The sequence below is a fragment of the Bicyclus anynana genome, chromosome 4, assembly GCF_947172395.1.
Source record: "Bicyclus anynana chromosome 4, ilBicAnyn1.1, whole genome shotgun sequence".
NCBI lineage: Eukaryota > Metazoa > Arthropoda > Insecta > Lepidoptera > Nymphalidae > Bicyclus > Bicyclus anynana.
The window spans coordinates 9,017,235-9,035,995 of NC_069086.1; the positions used below are offsets into that span (position 1 = coordinate 9,017,235).

At 36.8% G+C, this 18,761-nt stretch overlaps 1 protein-coding gene across 1 annotated transcript; it reads right to left on the reverse strand.

The window, feature by feature from the left end:
• Positions 1-1,969: 1,969 nt before the first annotated feature.
• On the reverse strand, positions 1,970-18,695 carry LOC112051428 (flap endonuclease GEN). The gene is made up of 11 exons (XM_052881383.1): positions 18,535-18,695; positions 17,289-17,383; positions 16,697-16,901; positions 15,120-15,209; positions 12,688-12,841; positions 8,795-8,927; positions 8,134-8,295; positions 4,734-4,902; positions 3,754-3,898; positions 3,568-3,645; positions 1,970-3,340 (listed from the first exon to the last, which is right to left on the reverse strand). The coding sequence occupies exons 1-11, from the start codon at positions 18,595-18,597 to the stop codon at positions 2,034-2,036; spliced, it is 2,601 nt and encodes an 866-aa protein (XP_052737343.1). The 5' UTR covers positions 18,598-18,695; the 3' UTR covers positions 1,970-2,033.
• Between the last annotated feature and the right edge of the window lie 66 nt (positions 18,696-18,761).

An 18,761-nucleotide genomic window follows, 5' to 3' on the forward strand; every position in this document is an offset into this window, starting at 1 on the left:
GTGGTATGCGCGGCGGATTTACAAAACGGAGGTCCTGGGTTAACTGGTCCAGGTCTGGCTGGTGGGAGACTTCAGTCGTGGTTGTTACAACCCTACCGGCAGACGTACCGCAAAGCGATTTAGCGTTCCGGTACAATGTCGTTACTAATAAGTTAGCTCTTCCATCTTAGATTGCATCATCACTTCCCATAAGGTACGAAGGACTAACTTGTAAAGATTTAAAAAAATTTTTGCAAATAAAGATATTTTTTGCCTCATTGGGCCAGTAGTCAGCCTGTGTGACTTCGGATCATGAGGTCTCGGGTTTGTGTACTGGGTCCACGAAATACTGAAAATTTTACAGTAAAAGTTCAAAAAATTAGGAAGCTAGTAGTATTACATTCACATGTATCAAAGAACATGTTTAAAAAAAAAAAAAAAACATCAACCCCGCGCATTATCATTAACATCTGATAATGATAGTTAAAAAACACATACTCGCATGCATCTTTAACATTTCAGTTATGTGCATTTTAAGAAATTATTTATGATATTTAATATCACTTGTCTCAATCGGTGAAGAAAAAACTTCGTGAGGAAACCTGTACAGCTGACAATTTTCTTAATTATCTCCGTGTGTGAAGTCTGCCAATCCGCATTAGGAGACTCGTGCTCAATAGTGAGCCAAATACGGGTAGATAATTGTGAAAGTTAATATTTTTACACACAAATACCGCAATTCATTATACTTACATATAGAAACAAGTTTGTCTAGAAAACAAAACGTAGCGGCGAACAAGCTACGTAACATCTACGGTGCTACGAATACGTAGAGCGACGTAGCAAACAAAGCACCATAGTTACGGCTACCTAATTCCTTCCCCAGCTCTCCGCGAAATAATACACGGATTTATATATGAAACAGAAGCTTTCTTTGTTTCGGTAAAACAGAGTAACTTCTACTTACTGATATGCTTTGTGTCATTTTGTTCACAGCGAGTAAAAGCAAGCATACCCCCGTTTCAGTATAAAATGTACGAACAATTTTAGATAAAAGTATTATATTTAAAAGAAAATTGTTTAAGTGTACGTATTTTACACCGACTGCGTGAAGAAACGTTTTTATTTAATAACACGAGAAATTTTTCTTCAAACAATCGTTTCGCATTACGTACTCCAAGATACAAGCTAAGCTTTCAATAGACAGACAGATCAATTTAGAAATTATAAACTCTCAATGTAACCCATTTTTTAACAGAAAGTCAAGGTTTTTTTATTATGAATCACCGATATTGATGAATCTTTTACGTATTTTAATCGATCTCATGGGTTTCATTCAAAATTAGTAGGTAGGTGGCTATACAAACATTTTTTTTTTCTATTTATTTTAATGTTACTAAACTTCTTATGAGTCTTCGAGTTTTCCGCCAAGCCAATCAGCATTGTAGTGGGTCTAAACTCCATCCAACTCCTTCCCTCTTATAAGAAGCGCAGACCTAGCCTCGTGTGCTATGCTATGCTTATTATTATTACGATAATGATGAATGTTTGGTCTCAATAGATACATTTAGTACCGCATAAAAACAAACATATAGAGAAACATTTATATTTTTTGTCATGCTATATTATACTATTGCTTGCAAAGTTTCATCAAAATCCGTAGTAGATTTTTTGTTAAGGAATATTGAGTCTTGTTCTATAGCTAGGCAAGTTCGTTGATGACACTCTCATGATATGCGGGCGACGGGGGAAGGACTGCGCGGATGTGAAGTCGTGCACGCGAGGCTGACGGAAGGAATGCGCGGGTATGAAGTCAAGCGCGTGGGGCATCGCTACCCCCCTCCCGGTCCGCGCATCGGAAATGTTACGAACGAATTTGCGAAGCTTCATAGGACTAATGCAACTTCATTTAATTTTGATAGATTCCAAAATAGTCTAAAAAATAATAATTATATTTAATCACTTTTAGGAAAATATTAAAAAACATACATTATATAAATTAATTTATTGTTTAAATATCACAAACTTGATTATTATTATTTAAAACATTACAATCAAACATCAAGTAAGCTATATTCCAATGTTGCATCGGAATCCAGATTTATACAAGCAATTTTCTGTTTATATTCCACAGACATCTCGAAAGCATCGCACTCGTCAGTAAATTTATCAAAGAAATAGCTTGTATTTGCTTTAGGGATAGAAGACCGTCTGCCAGCGTTTGTATCGTGAATGCTTTTTCGCACTGGACTGTTTTTGGGCGTTGAGCAATTGTTTTCATCAAATCTTTGAGTTAGGATAGACTTTCTCGGTAAGTGATTTTTCTCAAAGATCAATTTGACGAAATTGCTATTTACTTTAGCGGTAGTGACAGTAGGAGCTCTAGAAATAATATCGTCAACTATCGCTGACAAATCATTTTCGTCAACATCGTCTTCGGTCATATCAAACAAACTCAACAAATGCTTATTATCTTTTAAGTTTTCTTTATTAACAGAAGCATCAAAATTATTAAGGTCCAAAGATTTATTATTCACATTTACGTTAGCGGAAGTGACAGTAGCTCTAGAAATAATATCGTCAACTATCGCTGACAAATCATTTTCGTCAACATCGTCTTCGGCCATATCAAACATACTCAACAAATGCTTATTATCTTTTAAGTTTTCTTTATTAACAGAAGCATCAAAATTATTAAGGTCCAAAGATTTATTATTCACATTTACGTTAGCGGAAGTGACAGTAGCTTTAGAAATAATATCGTCAACTATCGCTGACAAATCATTTTCGTCGACATCGTCTTTGGTCATATCAAACATACTCAACAAATGCTTATTATCTTTTAAGTTTTCTTTATTAATAGAAGCATCAAAATGTTTGAGATTTAAAGATTCATTATTCACAAGGGACAAATTTCTGAAACTGTCTCCTAAAGACTGCATTAATTTAGAAGATTTACGTTTTTTACGCGGTTGTAGGTAATTATCAATTGTATTTTTTGTTTTACTCTTTGCAGGATTTTTTAATTTTCTTTTCAATTTATTGATAGAAACACTGACGTTTGCTTTACAAGAACTTGAATTGAAATCTTTATTTGTTATATTCAGAATTTTCAATGATTCGTTTAGTTCAGAAAGGGTGAGATCTTTCAGTTGTTTAGGCTTTCTAATGTACTTTCTCTTTGGCTTATCGGTTTGTTCTTGTTTGTCTGGATTGTCTTTTTTCTTTCGTCCCTTTGTTTTCTTTTCTTTCGGTGGCTTCTTGATAGATTCTTCGTACTTTTCTACTAAGTCTGGATAATATTGGCGCATAAGATCTTGCCTTTCCACAGATGTCCAGGGACCGTTTATATCTTCACCTTCTAGAAAGAGTATAAAAGGTTACACATTATTATTTAATAAATTCATTTTATTAAATCTAAATATATAAAAGGAGGAATAATATTTACAAAGGAGAAATATAGCAGGGAGGCAGTTTATAGTTAGTCGACGCGACGTCTGCTAACAGATCCGACAGGGCCGGATTAAGGAGATCTAAGGGCGGACACAGTCATGGGCGTCCGCTATTGTTGAATAAACATTTATTTACCTTCAAACTGATCGTCGGGAATAAGAGCTTCATATTGTCCATCAATATCTTTCCACAAAACTTCAAAACTGGGAACTCCTGTACAGAAAAATAGTACGTTAGGTACATAATATGTTATATAACATTTGTTTTAAATTCTAGTCAAAACATAAATAAATAATAAATATATATTTATAAAGTATGTACCTCTAGGATTCCTCTTTTTCTTTATTTCTATAGGCTTCAGAGTCCTATTAGGTACATTTTCTTGTAAGTGCCATTTTGTCAGTAATGGCAGAAACTTTTCAACGCAATATTTTTCCGACCAGTCCAGTTTGTACGTCATGATTTTCTGTAAACAATCAAATTTCTAAATATGTTTGGAGTGAAATATGATAGCTTCTGTGGCGCAGTGGTATGCGCGGTGGATTTACAAGACGGAAGTCCTGGGCTCGATCCTCGGCTGGGCCGATTGAGGTTTTCTTAATTGGTCCAGTTCTGGCTTCGGCCGTGGCCAGTTGCCACTCTACCGACAAAGACGTACCTCCCCTCCCCGCCAAGCGATTTAGCGTTCCGGTACAACGTCGTGTAGAAACCGTTAGTTAGGCCACTTCCTTCTTGGATTGCATCATCACTTACCATCAGGTGACATTGTAGTCAAGAGCTAACTTAGAAAGAATAAAAGGAGGAATGGTCAAAACTTGCCTACACAAATATAAAGAATATTTCTTTTTAGTTTGATTGAGGGAGTAGAACTACTGAAGATATTTTAAAAATATCTTGACCAATATCAGGAGCGAATAATGTATGCAATACTAGCGGACGCCCGCGACTTCGTCCGCGTGGAATTCAGTTTTTCACAAATTCCGCAAGAACCATGGATTTTTCCGGAATGAAAAGTAGCATATGTGTTAATCCAGAGCAAAATCTATTTCCATTCCAAATTTCAGCCAAATCGCTTTAGTAGCTGCAGCGTAAAAGAGGAACAAACATACTTACACACACAAATTTTCGTCTTTATAATAATAGTGTGATTTTACTACTAAAACTACGCGGGTGTAACCTCTAGTTCCCAATATAGACATAATAAAGCATTTTCATTTGACAACTAACAGACTTCATTATCACAACTGGAATCGAAATTCACAAGTCTGAAAACAAATTAAACTTAAATCTCAATCAAATACCACAAACTGGATTAAACTTGGAGTAGGAATGTTCAGGCTATCGAGATCTATATCTTCTGGTGTGGCGTTCATGAATTCCTTCATAACTTTCGGTTCGGGGAACGGCATTCCGCACGACAGGGCCCGATTCCGAAGCGATACTTCACGTTTCACTTCCGCTACTTTGGACCTGCAAAATAACATTCTTAACAACTTGGAACCGTGTAACGAATCGATTCAAACACATACCAAAAATACAAGTTTTATACCTATTTTTATTGTTCCGTACAATAATATTTTATACTGTAGATATGTTACAGAATCACCCCAAAAAGTTCCAAAGTTAGCTACTCCACACATCACACTCATGCACACGTTTCTGTTTATTTTCTTCTTATTGTCTGTCTGCCTGTCAGTCTATCTATCTGTCTGTCAAGGCCATTTATCTCAGGAATGCGTCGACGTATCGAGTTAAAATTAAAACCTCAATATAACTATAGTCAAGTCAATAATACCCCTTGAAACTGTGAAAATATAAAACTTTTAAGTTAGCGTAAAAGGAGATATGGCTGTGTATGCCGCACAAAACTTGTGGGGAATATAAATATTAAATATAGAGAAAAAACAGAAAACCATACTTATATACAACGTGCAATTGCACGTTGTAGAGTCAACATCTCCTGAGGATGCTCCGGTTTCGGGGTGAAACGTACGTAGAGAGTATTTTGTCGGACCTGGGTGACGTTGTCGCATGGGTTCGCCGAATTTTCGCGGATAATAGCAAAATAAATAAATCATTATATAATCATGATGAACTTCCGCAAAGTAACGCCTGCTTCTATCCAATATTTAGAAAACCATACTTTTGTATTATTTTTTTTTTTTTTTTTTTTTGATTTGAATCATAAAACATATAGTCTTCATTTAAACTACGCAATCAATCATCGAGGATAAGTAAATAATGTACCTAAAAAATGTATCTAAAAATACCTAAAAATGGAACTGTAAGTCAATCTCAGCCGTGTCGGATTTCGTTTTTCTTAGCACTTCATAGATAACATATTGTGATTAACTGTGTTAACAAAAGATGGCCGTTTTCAGTTTGAAATTTAATACCTAATTAAATCCATATCCGTCTGTATGGATTTAATAGCTTAAGGGAGTTCAAAAAACCACAAGTACAACACTACTTGAACAACACAATCGATTGATTTATAATCTACTGTATAAAAGAATCTTAAAAACGGAACGGCTATTCCACAAAAAGCCATTTTGCATGACTCTTCTACCTGTATCGAGTATGGTTGCAACTTGAAAGACTACAATACGATATTGAATAGCTTGAAGAGGATTGTCGCGGCTAAATCTCTACTAAGAATCTTACCGCCAGATAAGTCCCAATGCGTCTTTGATGCGAGAAAGATGGGAATTTTATCTGAATTCACGCGACGATGTACATTTTACGCGACACATTTTGTGTACCACAAAAGCAGTGTGTACGTAACGCATCGACCGGAAAGCGGATTGTACGCAGTACGGTGTACGGTTTATAGTTCATACCCTCCCTCTATTCTATTTTTGGAGTTCACGCCACAAAGTTTCTGGTTTATTAGGACGCCTTTCCAACTCAGATGAGCGAGCTTTTGCAGGGACTTTTGCATATATTAGTGACTCTATCGACAAGAATATTTCAAACCAATAAAATTTCAAAATATTTTATATCTTTCAATTTTAGTTTAGCGGAAATAATACATCCAAAAACTTGCAAGAATCGACAAACTGTAGGTAACAACACAGAGCTGGGTAGTTGATGGTGCCCCGTGCATCTGAGAGCACGTTCATTGTAATAAGGATGATGACAGCTTTTTAAATTGTATATAAATTAAGAGTATACTAATAGCAAAGCAATTTTGTAAAAGTAACAGGGTATCTGCGATCATTACTTTCGGAGCTACAGGGATTTAAAGGGTCAGATTTGCGGCGCTGCCGCGGATCCCTGAAAAGCTCTCCATACAAAATGGCACGATTTAGTGACGTCGTTGGCTCGCTGATCGTTAGGTTTGTATGGGCGTTCAAACAAAATTACTAATTTGTTATTTGTGCGTTTATGTTTATAGTTCATTTATTGAAAAATGTCACAATTAATGTGGAAGCTAAAACTGTATAAATTTTCATCTAATTACGATAAAAAATGTAATAGATTTTGAAATTTTATATTCTTATTTATTTTGCAAATATCCAGACAATCTTTGATTTTTATGTATAAATTAGTTAACATTTACCTTATTTACCCGAATGTGTGTATCATAAAAATCAATATATTCAAACCTAGTCATCATCCCCATTAACATTTGATAGTGGGCGTTAATGAATTCAATATTATCAATTATTATCAAGCCCGCCAACCCGCATTGGACCAGCATGTTAAGTCTAAGCTACATATCCCCTCTCCTTTAAAAAGGGGAGCCTGGCGCTGTCAACATTCATCATCATTATGCACCGATGGTCGTCCACTACTGGACATAGCTTCTTGTGTATAGGTACTTCCACTACTATCTCGAGCCGCCAGCATCCAGCGTCCAGCAATCCGTTTGATGTCCGCAGTCGACCAACACCGATCCGATCCGAGTCTTTAGCCCAGTAGGTTCTAATTGTTCATTCAAATAGGCTGATAATGATGATGATGTTACTCACTTGTGGCCAAGATCAGTGCATCCTTTGTGAGTGACACACACGGTGCAGCCGTTTCTAGCGTGCGTGCGACCGACGTGCCCGCAGCGGTCGCAGCGGCCCGGCGCCGACGTCCAACGCGCTTTCTCTGCGTAATCTTCAGGATCACTCACCCATGACAATGACCTGTACGTACACGAGACTCACTTGTGGCCAAGATCAGTGCATCCTTTGTGAGTGACACACACAGGGCAGCCGTTTCTCGCGTGCGTGCGACCGACGTGCCCGCAGCGCTCGCAGCGGCCCGGCGCCGACGTCCAACGCGCTTTCTCCGCGTAATCTTCAAGATCACTCACCCATGACAATGACCTGTAGGTACACGAGACTCACTTGTGGCCAAGATCAGTGCATCCTTTGTGAGTGACACACACGGGGCAGCCGTTTATAACGTGCGTGCGACCGACGTGCCCGCAGAGGTCGCAGCGGCCCGGTGCCGACGTCCAACGCGCTTTCTCTGCGTAATCTTCAGGATCACTCACCCATTACAATGACCTGTAGGTACACGAGACTCACTTGTGGCCAAGATCAGTGCATCCTTTGTGAGCGACACACACGAGGCAGCCGTTTCTAGTGTGCGTGCGACCGACGTGCCCGCAGCGGTCGCAGCGGCCCGGCTCGACGTTCAACGCGCTTTCTCTGCGTAATCTTCAGGATCACCCATGACAATGACCTGTAGGTACACGAGACTCACTTGTGGCCAAGATCAGTGCATCCCTTGTGAGTGACACACACGGGGCAGCCGTTTCTAGCGTGCGTGCGACCGACGTGCCCGCAGCGGTCGCAGCGGCCCGGCGCCGACATCCAACGCGCTTTCTCTGCGTAATCTTCAGGATCACTCACCCAAGACAATAACCTGTACGTACATGAGACTAGTTGTAACCACGGAACGAAATATATGGAACTTGCTTCTGTCATTTTAAAAACTTCGTACCCGGGGGCGTGTTCTAAACAAGCACACCTACTCGTATAGTGTAAAAATAAATCGCACTAACAAACTTCTTACATAATTGGAAATTATGATTTTGACTGAAAATAATAAATATGTTATTATGAAGTGTAAAATAATTACACTTCATATTAACATAAATTATGAAGGTATTCATAAAAAAGTTAAAAAATTATTTAAACCTAAAGTTGAAAGTTGTTCATTCTTTACAACTAGTACATTTTATTTTTTACTGACACAGATATAAAACAAAATTCTTTTCAAAAAGTCCCATTGTCACAAACACAATTTGTGAATGTTTCGTACATGTTGCCAAAATGAATGAAACAAAATGAATGTTTAGTAAGGTTGCCAGTTGAAATAATTAGATATTAAAACAATTATTATAATAACCAGAGAACTGAACCTGGGAATAACATCCTCTTCCGGCACGGTGTGCAGAAATGAAACCACCGTTGTTATTGATGAGCCACAAGCGCCGACGCCATAGTCACAACCGCACAGCAAAGCTAACGCCACCATTTTCTTACGGCCGAAACCTAGACAACGTAATATTTATTCTTTCATTATCAGCCTATTTTAACGGGACCAAACCTCCTCATTAAAGGAGAGGCGTTATTGAGCTGAGACTCACCATGCTTACCCAATGCAGGTTGGCACACTTAGGGTAGGTATTTGAATCAGCAATTTTTTTTATTGATGGTATGGTGATGGAAGCGGGCTAACTTGTTAGGAATAGGATGAAAATCCTTTCACACCCCTTTCGGTTACTACACGACATCGTACCGGAACGCTAAACCACTTGGCGGCACATCTTTGCCGATAACCAGACATGGCCAACAGCAATTTGTATCTTTTATCCGTAAAAAATACTATCGACCTGCTTATAAAATTTAAATAATAAAGGCCCATTTTGGGACATGTCCTTTGGAATGGAAATAGATTTTACTCTGGATTAACACATACTTTCATCCAGGAAAAATCCATGGTTCCCGCGGGATTTGTTAAAATATGAATTCCACGCAGATGAATTCACGGGCGTCCGCTAGTCAATGTATAAATATTTTTAGAAATCTAACTGTCAACAGTGACTTCATTCGCTGAATATTCTAATCAATAAACCCCGTCTAATCCGGAAACAATCTAATATTCTAAAGAAATAATGAGCTGTTCTCTATGTATTCTGAGCCTAATACATATTTATTATTTGTGTCAAAATAAATGACCCAAATAATTGTGTTGTTTGATAATTATAATGTTTTTTTATCATTAACTAGCGGACCCGGTCAAGCTTCGTTTTGACTTATGTGCGCTTCCTGACATTCATTATTCGTACATTAAACATGAGTCTCCCGAGTTAAGCTTCCACCCCGCTGGCGCAATGCACATTGGCAGATTTCAAATACATAGAGAATAGGGTAGTTCCCTCATATCAAATATAATATAAACCATATTCATTTCGCATAGTACATGGAAAAAGGGTCCAAAATATATCGATAATAGGTAATTAATAAAACTTAAGGATTTCTTATAAACATAATTTAAAAATCATGTATTTTTTTAAATTTTTAAACGTCAAAAACGCCGTAGTGACGTCAGAGATAGAGTAGAGATTTTGTGACGTCACAATGTTACGTGATGTACTAAACGTCAAAATAATTGTTAACTAATATTTTTGTATATCTTTTTTTAAATCTGTTAATAAAATTCGGTTTTTATTGTCACTTAAACAACAATTACGAAGGCCCTCTTGTTCTAGGTCTAGCTCTTTGTTGGTTTTGTTAAACACATCCTAAATTATTTTAAACTACTAACTAAACTAACATTCGCTAGGTACAACAATTTACGTAAAAATGTTTAGAATCACAAAAGCTATCTATTGTTTCAACCGGCGCATTTTTTTTATTGATCTTCTTGATTTTCCTTCCTGCTTATTAATTCTTTTAAATAAATTCTTTGAATACTAAAAATAAAACAAGCCACAACCTACAAAACGCATCTTTTTTTTTAAGTCTATAAAAATCGGTTTTTATTTTCACTAAAAAAACAAGTACCTACAATTGTTCTTGTTCTAGCTTTAGCTCTTTGTTGGTTTATTTAAAACACATCCTTATACTAGCATCTACTCGTATCTACCACTTAACTTGCGTAGGTAATTGTTTAGAATCACAAAACCTACTACCCTATTGTTTCAACCGGCGCATTTTTTTGATTGATCAAATATACAGAACAAATGACTCGCTACCGTGGATTTGCCAGGTTGTACGTATAACATAGTGCCCGGATCACGTGAATTACGGGGTGTGCCTAGTAATAAATATACAGAAACGGTTGGCCATATGGATGCCATGGACTTGAAATATGGACAAAGGCGCTATACAAACACGGGTAGACACGTTTTATTATTGACTGGTCACTGGTGTGATGAGCGATTATAAAATACGTTTATGAATAACCAACGCCGGCTAACTGCATTGGAGAAGCGTGGTGGATTTAAGAGCGGAGGCACACGTTGCGTTGCGGCGGCGGTGCGACGCCGGAGCGGTGTCGCAGCGTCGTCTTACATAGAAATATCTGTGGCATGACTTGCAACCACAGAGACGAGGCAGGGAGCGGTGAATGCGTTGCGACGTCGGAGCGGCACCGCTCAGTTGTTTATGCGTCACAACTTTACAAGGATGTACAAACTGTCCAACGCTGCTACGGCGCCGCTGCGACATAAAATGTTGCGCTAGCTCTAAGGTGCAAGTATCAAAAGTTAAGTGTGTATGTAAGTTAAGTACAATACAATAGGTAGTAGATAATCTTTGAACAAACCTTATATATAGGGGAGTGAGTAACCACTACCATTTTTACTTCAACCAAGCATGTCAAGCATTGATATTTCGATATTTGCATATGATTGACATTAAATTAGAGACCTACTCTTACGTAGAATAATGTAGGCAACCTCATTTTTCCTCAGAACTTTTAGTACATTGGACGATTACAAGTAAAAACTTTTATATGCTAAGTACTAGCCTTACAATAGTGTACAAGTACATACGTCTCGAGTCATAAAATAAAATTAAATATTCACTACTTTTTGTACAAACTTTATGTCCCGTATCTCCAAAGGAAACAGTCTTAAAATTGTGCGACGCCTTAGATAATAAAAGCATCTGCTATGAAAAGACTGCTTTAAAGATAAACAGATACATAGACATCAATAAACGATCAAATTTTACACAAAGCAAAATAATAAATTGTTGGATATATTGAATAGACACTGTGAAATGAGTAAGCAAAGATTTGAAGGAGTAACAACTTTTTTATCCAAAATGCTTTTCATAAAAGACTCATAATTTAATATTGATTTAACAATGAATAATTTGGAATATATAAGTAAATCATGTGTATTATCCAAGCTATGTGCAATAATATTGTAAGTTGCCTTCTTCGTGAATAACTCTTTGTATTGGTGAAAACAGCATAAATTCATTAAAACGCACGCGGCTGAAAAGGTACTTTGCTTTATAATATATAGGTATAGATGTGTTAGCCTGGATTGCTTCATGGGTTTTTATTATTAGAAAACTGATTTTCCAGAGATATTAGTTATTGTCGGAGTAGCCAAAAAAAAACGAAATATTCCATTAATATGCAAATAATTACTGTCGTAATTCGTAGAAGTATATTTCCTAATGGTTTAAGCTCATGGCGAAAAATGGGGTGTAAAAGTTCGAAACAAATTGGGCATACACGCAGCACGAGTGACGTGGGAAGTAAGTATGATATCGTGCAATGTCGCCATATTGTACGCAAGAAAGGAGTTTGTTCTCAGTTCGACGTGTTTTTTTCAACGTTTATCACCTCATAACTTCATCATTTCTTAACCAATTTTGAAAATCCTTTTTTTGCTTGAAAGAGTATTAAGATTGATCTCATTTAATTTTCATGAATAGCGGTTCAGTAATTTTGTGTTAAAATGAAAGTAACGAAGTTGCCCGTACTGTGGCAATTTCGTTTACTAGTACTCACTAGAAAACAGAAAAAATAAAATCTTTTTAAGATTAAAAATTCAACCGATTTCAAAACCCCAAAAATGAACTAAAAAGCGAAAATTAATTAATACCCACTGGCACCGCATTTAATTTGATCAGAAGGTAGCCTATAAGATGTTATTTTTCGCTTTTTATGATTTTGATTTTGAAGTCGTTTGATTATTTTTGTTAAAAACATTTTATACTACAAAGAAGTTAAAACGAATCGGGTCACATTTTCATAAAAACACAATAAAATGTAATGCAGTGTACTCACCATTACTGCGGTACATTTTGTCCGCGTCATAGCAGTCGACGGAGCCCTGCAGAGCGCCGCCCCCCGCCGCGCTAGACACGCTGAAGTTGCGATAAACGCGCTTAGCGCCGTACGCGAAGCAATCAGAGTCTTGTGAAACGACTGCATTCACTACCTACAATTATATTTGTGTATTAAAATAGTGAGCCGTGATAGCCTAGTGGGTATGACCTCTGCCTCCGATTCCGGAGAGTGGGTTCGAATCCGGGGCATGCACCTCCAACTTTTCAGCTGTGTGCATTTTAAGAAATTAAATATCACGTGTCTCAATCGGTGAAGGAAAACATCGTGAGGAAAGCTGCATAACAGAGAATTATCTTAATTCTCTGCGTGTGAAGTCTGCCAATCCGCATTGGGCCAGCGTGGTGGACTATTGGCCTTACCCCTCTCATTCTGAAAGGAGACTCGAGCTCAGCAGTGAGCCGAATATGGGTTGATGACGACGATTAAAATACGCAACCTAAGATAAGTGTTTTTCAGATAGCATGGGTACGGTGACAGTAGTGCCTGTATGACGTTCATAATACGTACTATTATCATGAATCGCGGCAAACTTTCAAGAGTGAAACGAACTGTAAACGAGAAATTCATTCCATCAATTCATCAACCATCATAATTTTATTCATTAAACACGAAATCTCGATAACCGCCTGACGTACAAAGATAAAATTTGGCAGGGAGGTAGCTTATAGTTAGTATGTATGCGCTAAAAACGGATTTTACGATAGAGCCGATCCTTCAATTCTCATGCTACAAACTTGGAATTTGGCGAGGAGGTGTTTTTTAGTTGGTAGTCGTCTGATAACAACGAATTTTGCGACAGGGCCGTATTAAGGAGGTCTAAAGGCTCTCGCAATTTTGAATGAAAGTCTTTCATTTTTTTATGCTACATTGTGTGTGCCCAACTTGAAATTTGGCAGTAAGGTGATTTTATAGTTAGTAGAGTTCCGTTATTAATGAATTGTTTTGAGAAATAGGGATTTAAGAGGATGTAATCGATTTTTTTTAATTTTTGTCTGTCTGCGCGTCACGCCGATACTACTGAATGAATTCAAATGAACCTTTTTATCATGAAAATAAAAACAGAAGGTGACATAGGGGTTGTTGACAGTTTGTATGGAAAGTCCTTCGTTTTTCAAGTTACATTTATCAAAATTGGTATGTGTACTACCAGAAAAATACTAAAGATAATGCGATTTGACTATTATTAAAACTCTACCATACCTTGAATCTATCGATTTACCATAAAACATGCGAAAATAAAATTAGAAGGGAGTAAAACATGGTGTGTGTATTACCTACCAGAAACCTGCTTAAAATTATGTAATTCAATGACTTTTAAAATTCTTCCCCTAAAAGGGTAAAAGAGTAAGAGTTAAGAGTATTTTCAATCTATAAGTTATATTTTAGTAAAAGGGTTAATGGACTAATGTGTAAATACATAATATAAAACATTATGGGGACGAAGTCGCGGGAGTCCGCTAGTATTTTATGTTTATCTCCAAACCCAACTGTGGTTTGTGTTGCACTTGCATCATGGTTAGGCTTAATTTTAATATCTATTTTGTAGAATAATAAATAAATAAAATAACCCCATACTCCTACGATTAGTTTTCGAGTACATTTCAACTTTCAACTTTCAAGTTCAACTGGCAGGTACCGAAAGGGTACCTGTGTCAAAAATTATATCTGTTAAAATACACTTTGTTTGAAAAATACGATTCAGCTTTATTTCAGCAGGACTCCTTTATATAGGTATTCGATATGAACTCTTGAAGCGCGATATAAAATTATAAAACGCCATCTGTTGACAGATTTCATACCCCTCAACATATTATATATTAATTATAATATTACATTTTTTGAAAATTTTAATTACAGGGCATAATATTATCGATCTTCATCATCATCAGTATCAGCCGGTGGACGTCCACTGCTCAACATAGGCCACTTGCATGAACTGCCAAACATCTCTCTCGAGCCGCCAACATCCAACGACTCCCTGCAAGCCGTCTAGCGGGGGGGTCGACCAACACTGCGCTCTCCGGTGCGGTGTCGCCCTTCCAGCACCTTGGGACCCCAACGCAACGTCTATCGGCCCTTCGAACTATGTGCCCTGACCAGCTTTGCGACTGATGGTGGGAGGCTTCGGACTTGGCGATTTAGCGTTCCGGTATGATGTCGTGTACAAATGTGTGGATTTTTATCCCTCTCCGAATATGTTAGCCCACTTCCATCTTAGATTGCATCATAGCGTACCATCAGGTGAGATTGTTGTCAAGAGCTAACTAGTAAAAAATAAAAAAAAATGTATTTTATGCTACTACATCTAGAACCCAGTAAAATGATCTTGGCAGAGATGTGTCCAAACAAATAATGAACAAAATACAAGCACCTTTAGCGTTTAGTCTTGCACAAGTGGCCTCAGCTTCTCCTCTACCCTTCACACATCTCACTCCCATACTTCTAAGAAGAGTCTCACACTGAAAAAAATATTTAATTTACATAAGTGTTCCTAGACCAGATTAATAACATAAAACTATTTATTTACATTTTTAAAATGACATTACATTTTTAGAAGTAATTTATAAAATATTTTTTAGGAAAATGATTTTCTCTTTTATACAGGATGTCCCGTAATTAATGGATAATATGCAAATGGTAGATACACAACCTAATTATTAGAGATGGGCCGAGTACTCGGTTGATACTCGGTACTCGGCGTACTCGGCGGATTTTTTGATACTCGTACTCGGCCGAATAACTCGGTCGGTGAATGCCGAGTATACTTTGTTTAAGAAAAGCATTATTTAGGTAGATATAATTAGAACAACAGTGTTAATCAAAAAGTATTTATTAGTAATTTAGAAAATCTTTGAAAATCTCAATTAAATTTAAATTAAATGAAAATGAAAGATTTAAAAGAGCAACTAACTGTTGAGTTTCTCGCCCTCTCAGACTGCGCCTTCTGAGCTGGGTGGTAGAGTCACTACAAATAGTCAAACTTGACGTTTCAAAAGTGCTTGTAAACTAAGCCTACTTGAAATAAACAATTTTGAATTGAATTGAATTGAATTAATACTTGTTTACGCGCGCGAAATAGAAATTTGACTGAACCGAGCTACTCGGCCGAGTACTCGGTTGAAAAAAAATTGAACCGAGTAAAACTCGGTACTCGTTACTCGGCAAAAGTGTTACTCGGCGCATCTCTACTAATTATCTAACACTAATTTAATAATTAATCACATAACAGTTTTAATTATTCACTTATTTTTTTAGATTCAATCAATAACTTTGGTAACAGTAAACTGCAACTCAATTAGAACAGTAATATTTCAGATAATTTAATGTAACATGTATTTTTAAATTTAACAGCAAATTTTCTCATAAATTACTCATCAAAGGTATACAAAAAAATCTCCTTATTAAAATGGGGATGATGACATCATCCCCATTCAAATATTGATTTTTATGATACATTCGGGTAAATTAGGTCAATGTCAAATCAATTTATACATAAAAAGCAAAGATTGTCTGGATATTTGCAAAATAAATAGGATTATAAAATTTCAAAATCTATTAAAAATCTTTTATTGTAATTAGATGAAAATTCATACAGTTTTAGCTACCTTACATTAAATGTGACATTTTTCAACATATGAACTATAAACATAAATGCACAAATAACAAAGATATTAGTAATTTTGTTTGAACACACATACAAATCTAACGATCATTACATTACCTAGAACGTCATTAGTTTGTGCCATTTTGTATGGGGCGTTTTTCAGGGATCCGCGGTAGCACCGCAAATCTGACCCTTTAAATCCCTGTAGCTCCGAAAGTAATGATCGCAGATACCCTGTTCTTTTTACAAAATTGCTTTACTATTAGCATACTTTTAATTTATATAAAATTTAAAAAACTGTCATCATCCCTATTATAAATTGACTTCAGAATACCAACCTACCTCCTTTAATACACCTTTAAATCTTTTCCTAGTGACATTAGGCACTTTGCCTTTGGCAAAGGCTGTCTTTGGAGCAGCACCTTTGAACTGTATAGCATTGCGAGCAGCCATTACATCCCTCTTGAGTTCTGGAGCATCTCCTTCCAGAACAAATACTGGATTTATATCAGCCAGTATGAGGTAAATAGTTCTAAAGGAAAGGTTTCTGAAAGAAACAAAAAAAGCTTTTAGATGACCAAAAGTAATAAATTGGTAGAAACAGGTTAATGAAATGAATTTCTGAAGGGTTATTGCTTCTCAAAATTTACTTTTCACAATATTGTGGATACTGAACTTTAATTAAAATTTTAAAGTACAATAATTAAAATTAGGTAAATCAAACAAGTAAGTATCAAGAATTTGTTTTTTTTTTTCGTTTTCCCATGAAGAATGCGATGTGTCCAGGAAGGATTTAATTTCAAGCCAACACTGTCTCATTATCATTTTACAATAGAAACACTGAGTTTAGAGGAAATAACATTTTCATATTTGTATTAATATAGAGCATCCCTTTCTGTAGGGGAAAAATGTATTATTTTATTTTACCAATTACCTCAAATATAATTTAGGCTGTATATAGTATTCAGTAACATTCTGACTGTCGCACACCCATCCTGCAAGGTCCACAGCAACTGTTTCACCTCTTATCTGCAAAGAAGAACAGGCCTTATTACCATTTAGCACTCCATAACTAAATATATGATACTAGCGGACGCCCGCAACTTTGTCCGCGTGAAACTCGATGTAAACTTTCAACTATCTGTACCCTACCCCTACCCTACCCCTACCCTACTCCTACCTACCCCTACCCTACCCTTACCCTACCACTACCCTACACCTATATAAACCTACCCGTCCCCTACCCCTAGCGGATGCCCACGACTTAGTTTGCGTGAAACTCAATGTAAACTTTCAAATACCTCTACTCTACCCCTACCCTACCCTACCCCCACCCTACCCTAACCTACCCCTACCCTACCCTACCCCTACCCTACCCTACCCTTACCTTTACCCTACCCCTACCCTACCCGTACCCTAGCCTAGCCTACCCTACCCCTACCTTACCACTACCCTACCTCTACCCTACACCTACCCTACCCCTACCCTACCCGTACCCTACCCTACCTCTACCTTACGTTGAAATTTTTCCTGAATTTTCTTTGCTATAAACCTGCAATGCAAAACCGTGGAAATCGGTTTGTGCGTTCTGGAGTTATAGCGTCAGGAAGGAAAACCCGACTTATTTTTATATAGTAGATAAATGGATTAAAAGGTTTGATCATTAAATGCTAGCTTAACTGTATAGAGAGAGTAGAAATCCAGTAGCATTACTCTGAATAGATTTGCAAAAAGTTGTTATAAAGTCAAAAGAAAGTTATAGAATATTTCAGTATTATAATAATAAATCTATTAAACCAGATAAAAATTTAAAGTTTTAGTCTGTCTGTTTGTCCAGGCCTGAGAATACTGAGTGATTTATTGTTTTCTGTATTCTGATTTCTGAGGTACAAGCTAGTCTCTGGAACTGCTGAACCGATTTTAAGATACACATTCATCAATTTAGCTTTATGTTTCACTTTAGGATAGATGAGGTTACTGAGCAACATCTAAGTTACTTTTTACTGCAGAAAATAGGTCTCGCCGAATTTGTGGATATTGAACTACGCATGGTCGAAGCCATAGGCATTAGGCATCTAGCGGTCATAATATAGAATAATAAACGTGCCGAAATATCTTAAATATTAATGCTAAGAGCGTTATGAGGATATTGTTGCACAGAACAAATACTAGATAATTACCTCATGTAGCGCTTTCTTTTCACTGTAAGGATTCAACACACCCCATAGTCCTTTAATACCCATTTTTATTTAAACGCTATTTTAGTTTTAAATAAAAATTTAAACCATTTCCTAATTTCGTATTTAACGCTCTTACCTCGTACCACAGACAACTAATTTTTTTTAACCTCATGATTGACACTGACAGCTCCTTTGAGTATTCTTTGATTGACAGGATTGACAGCGAA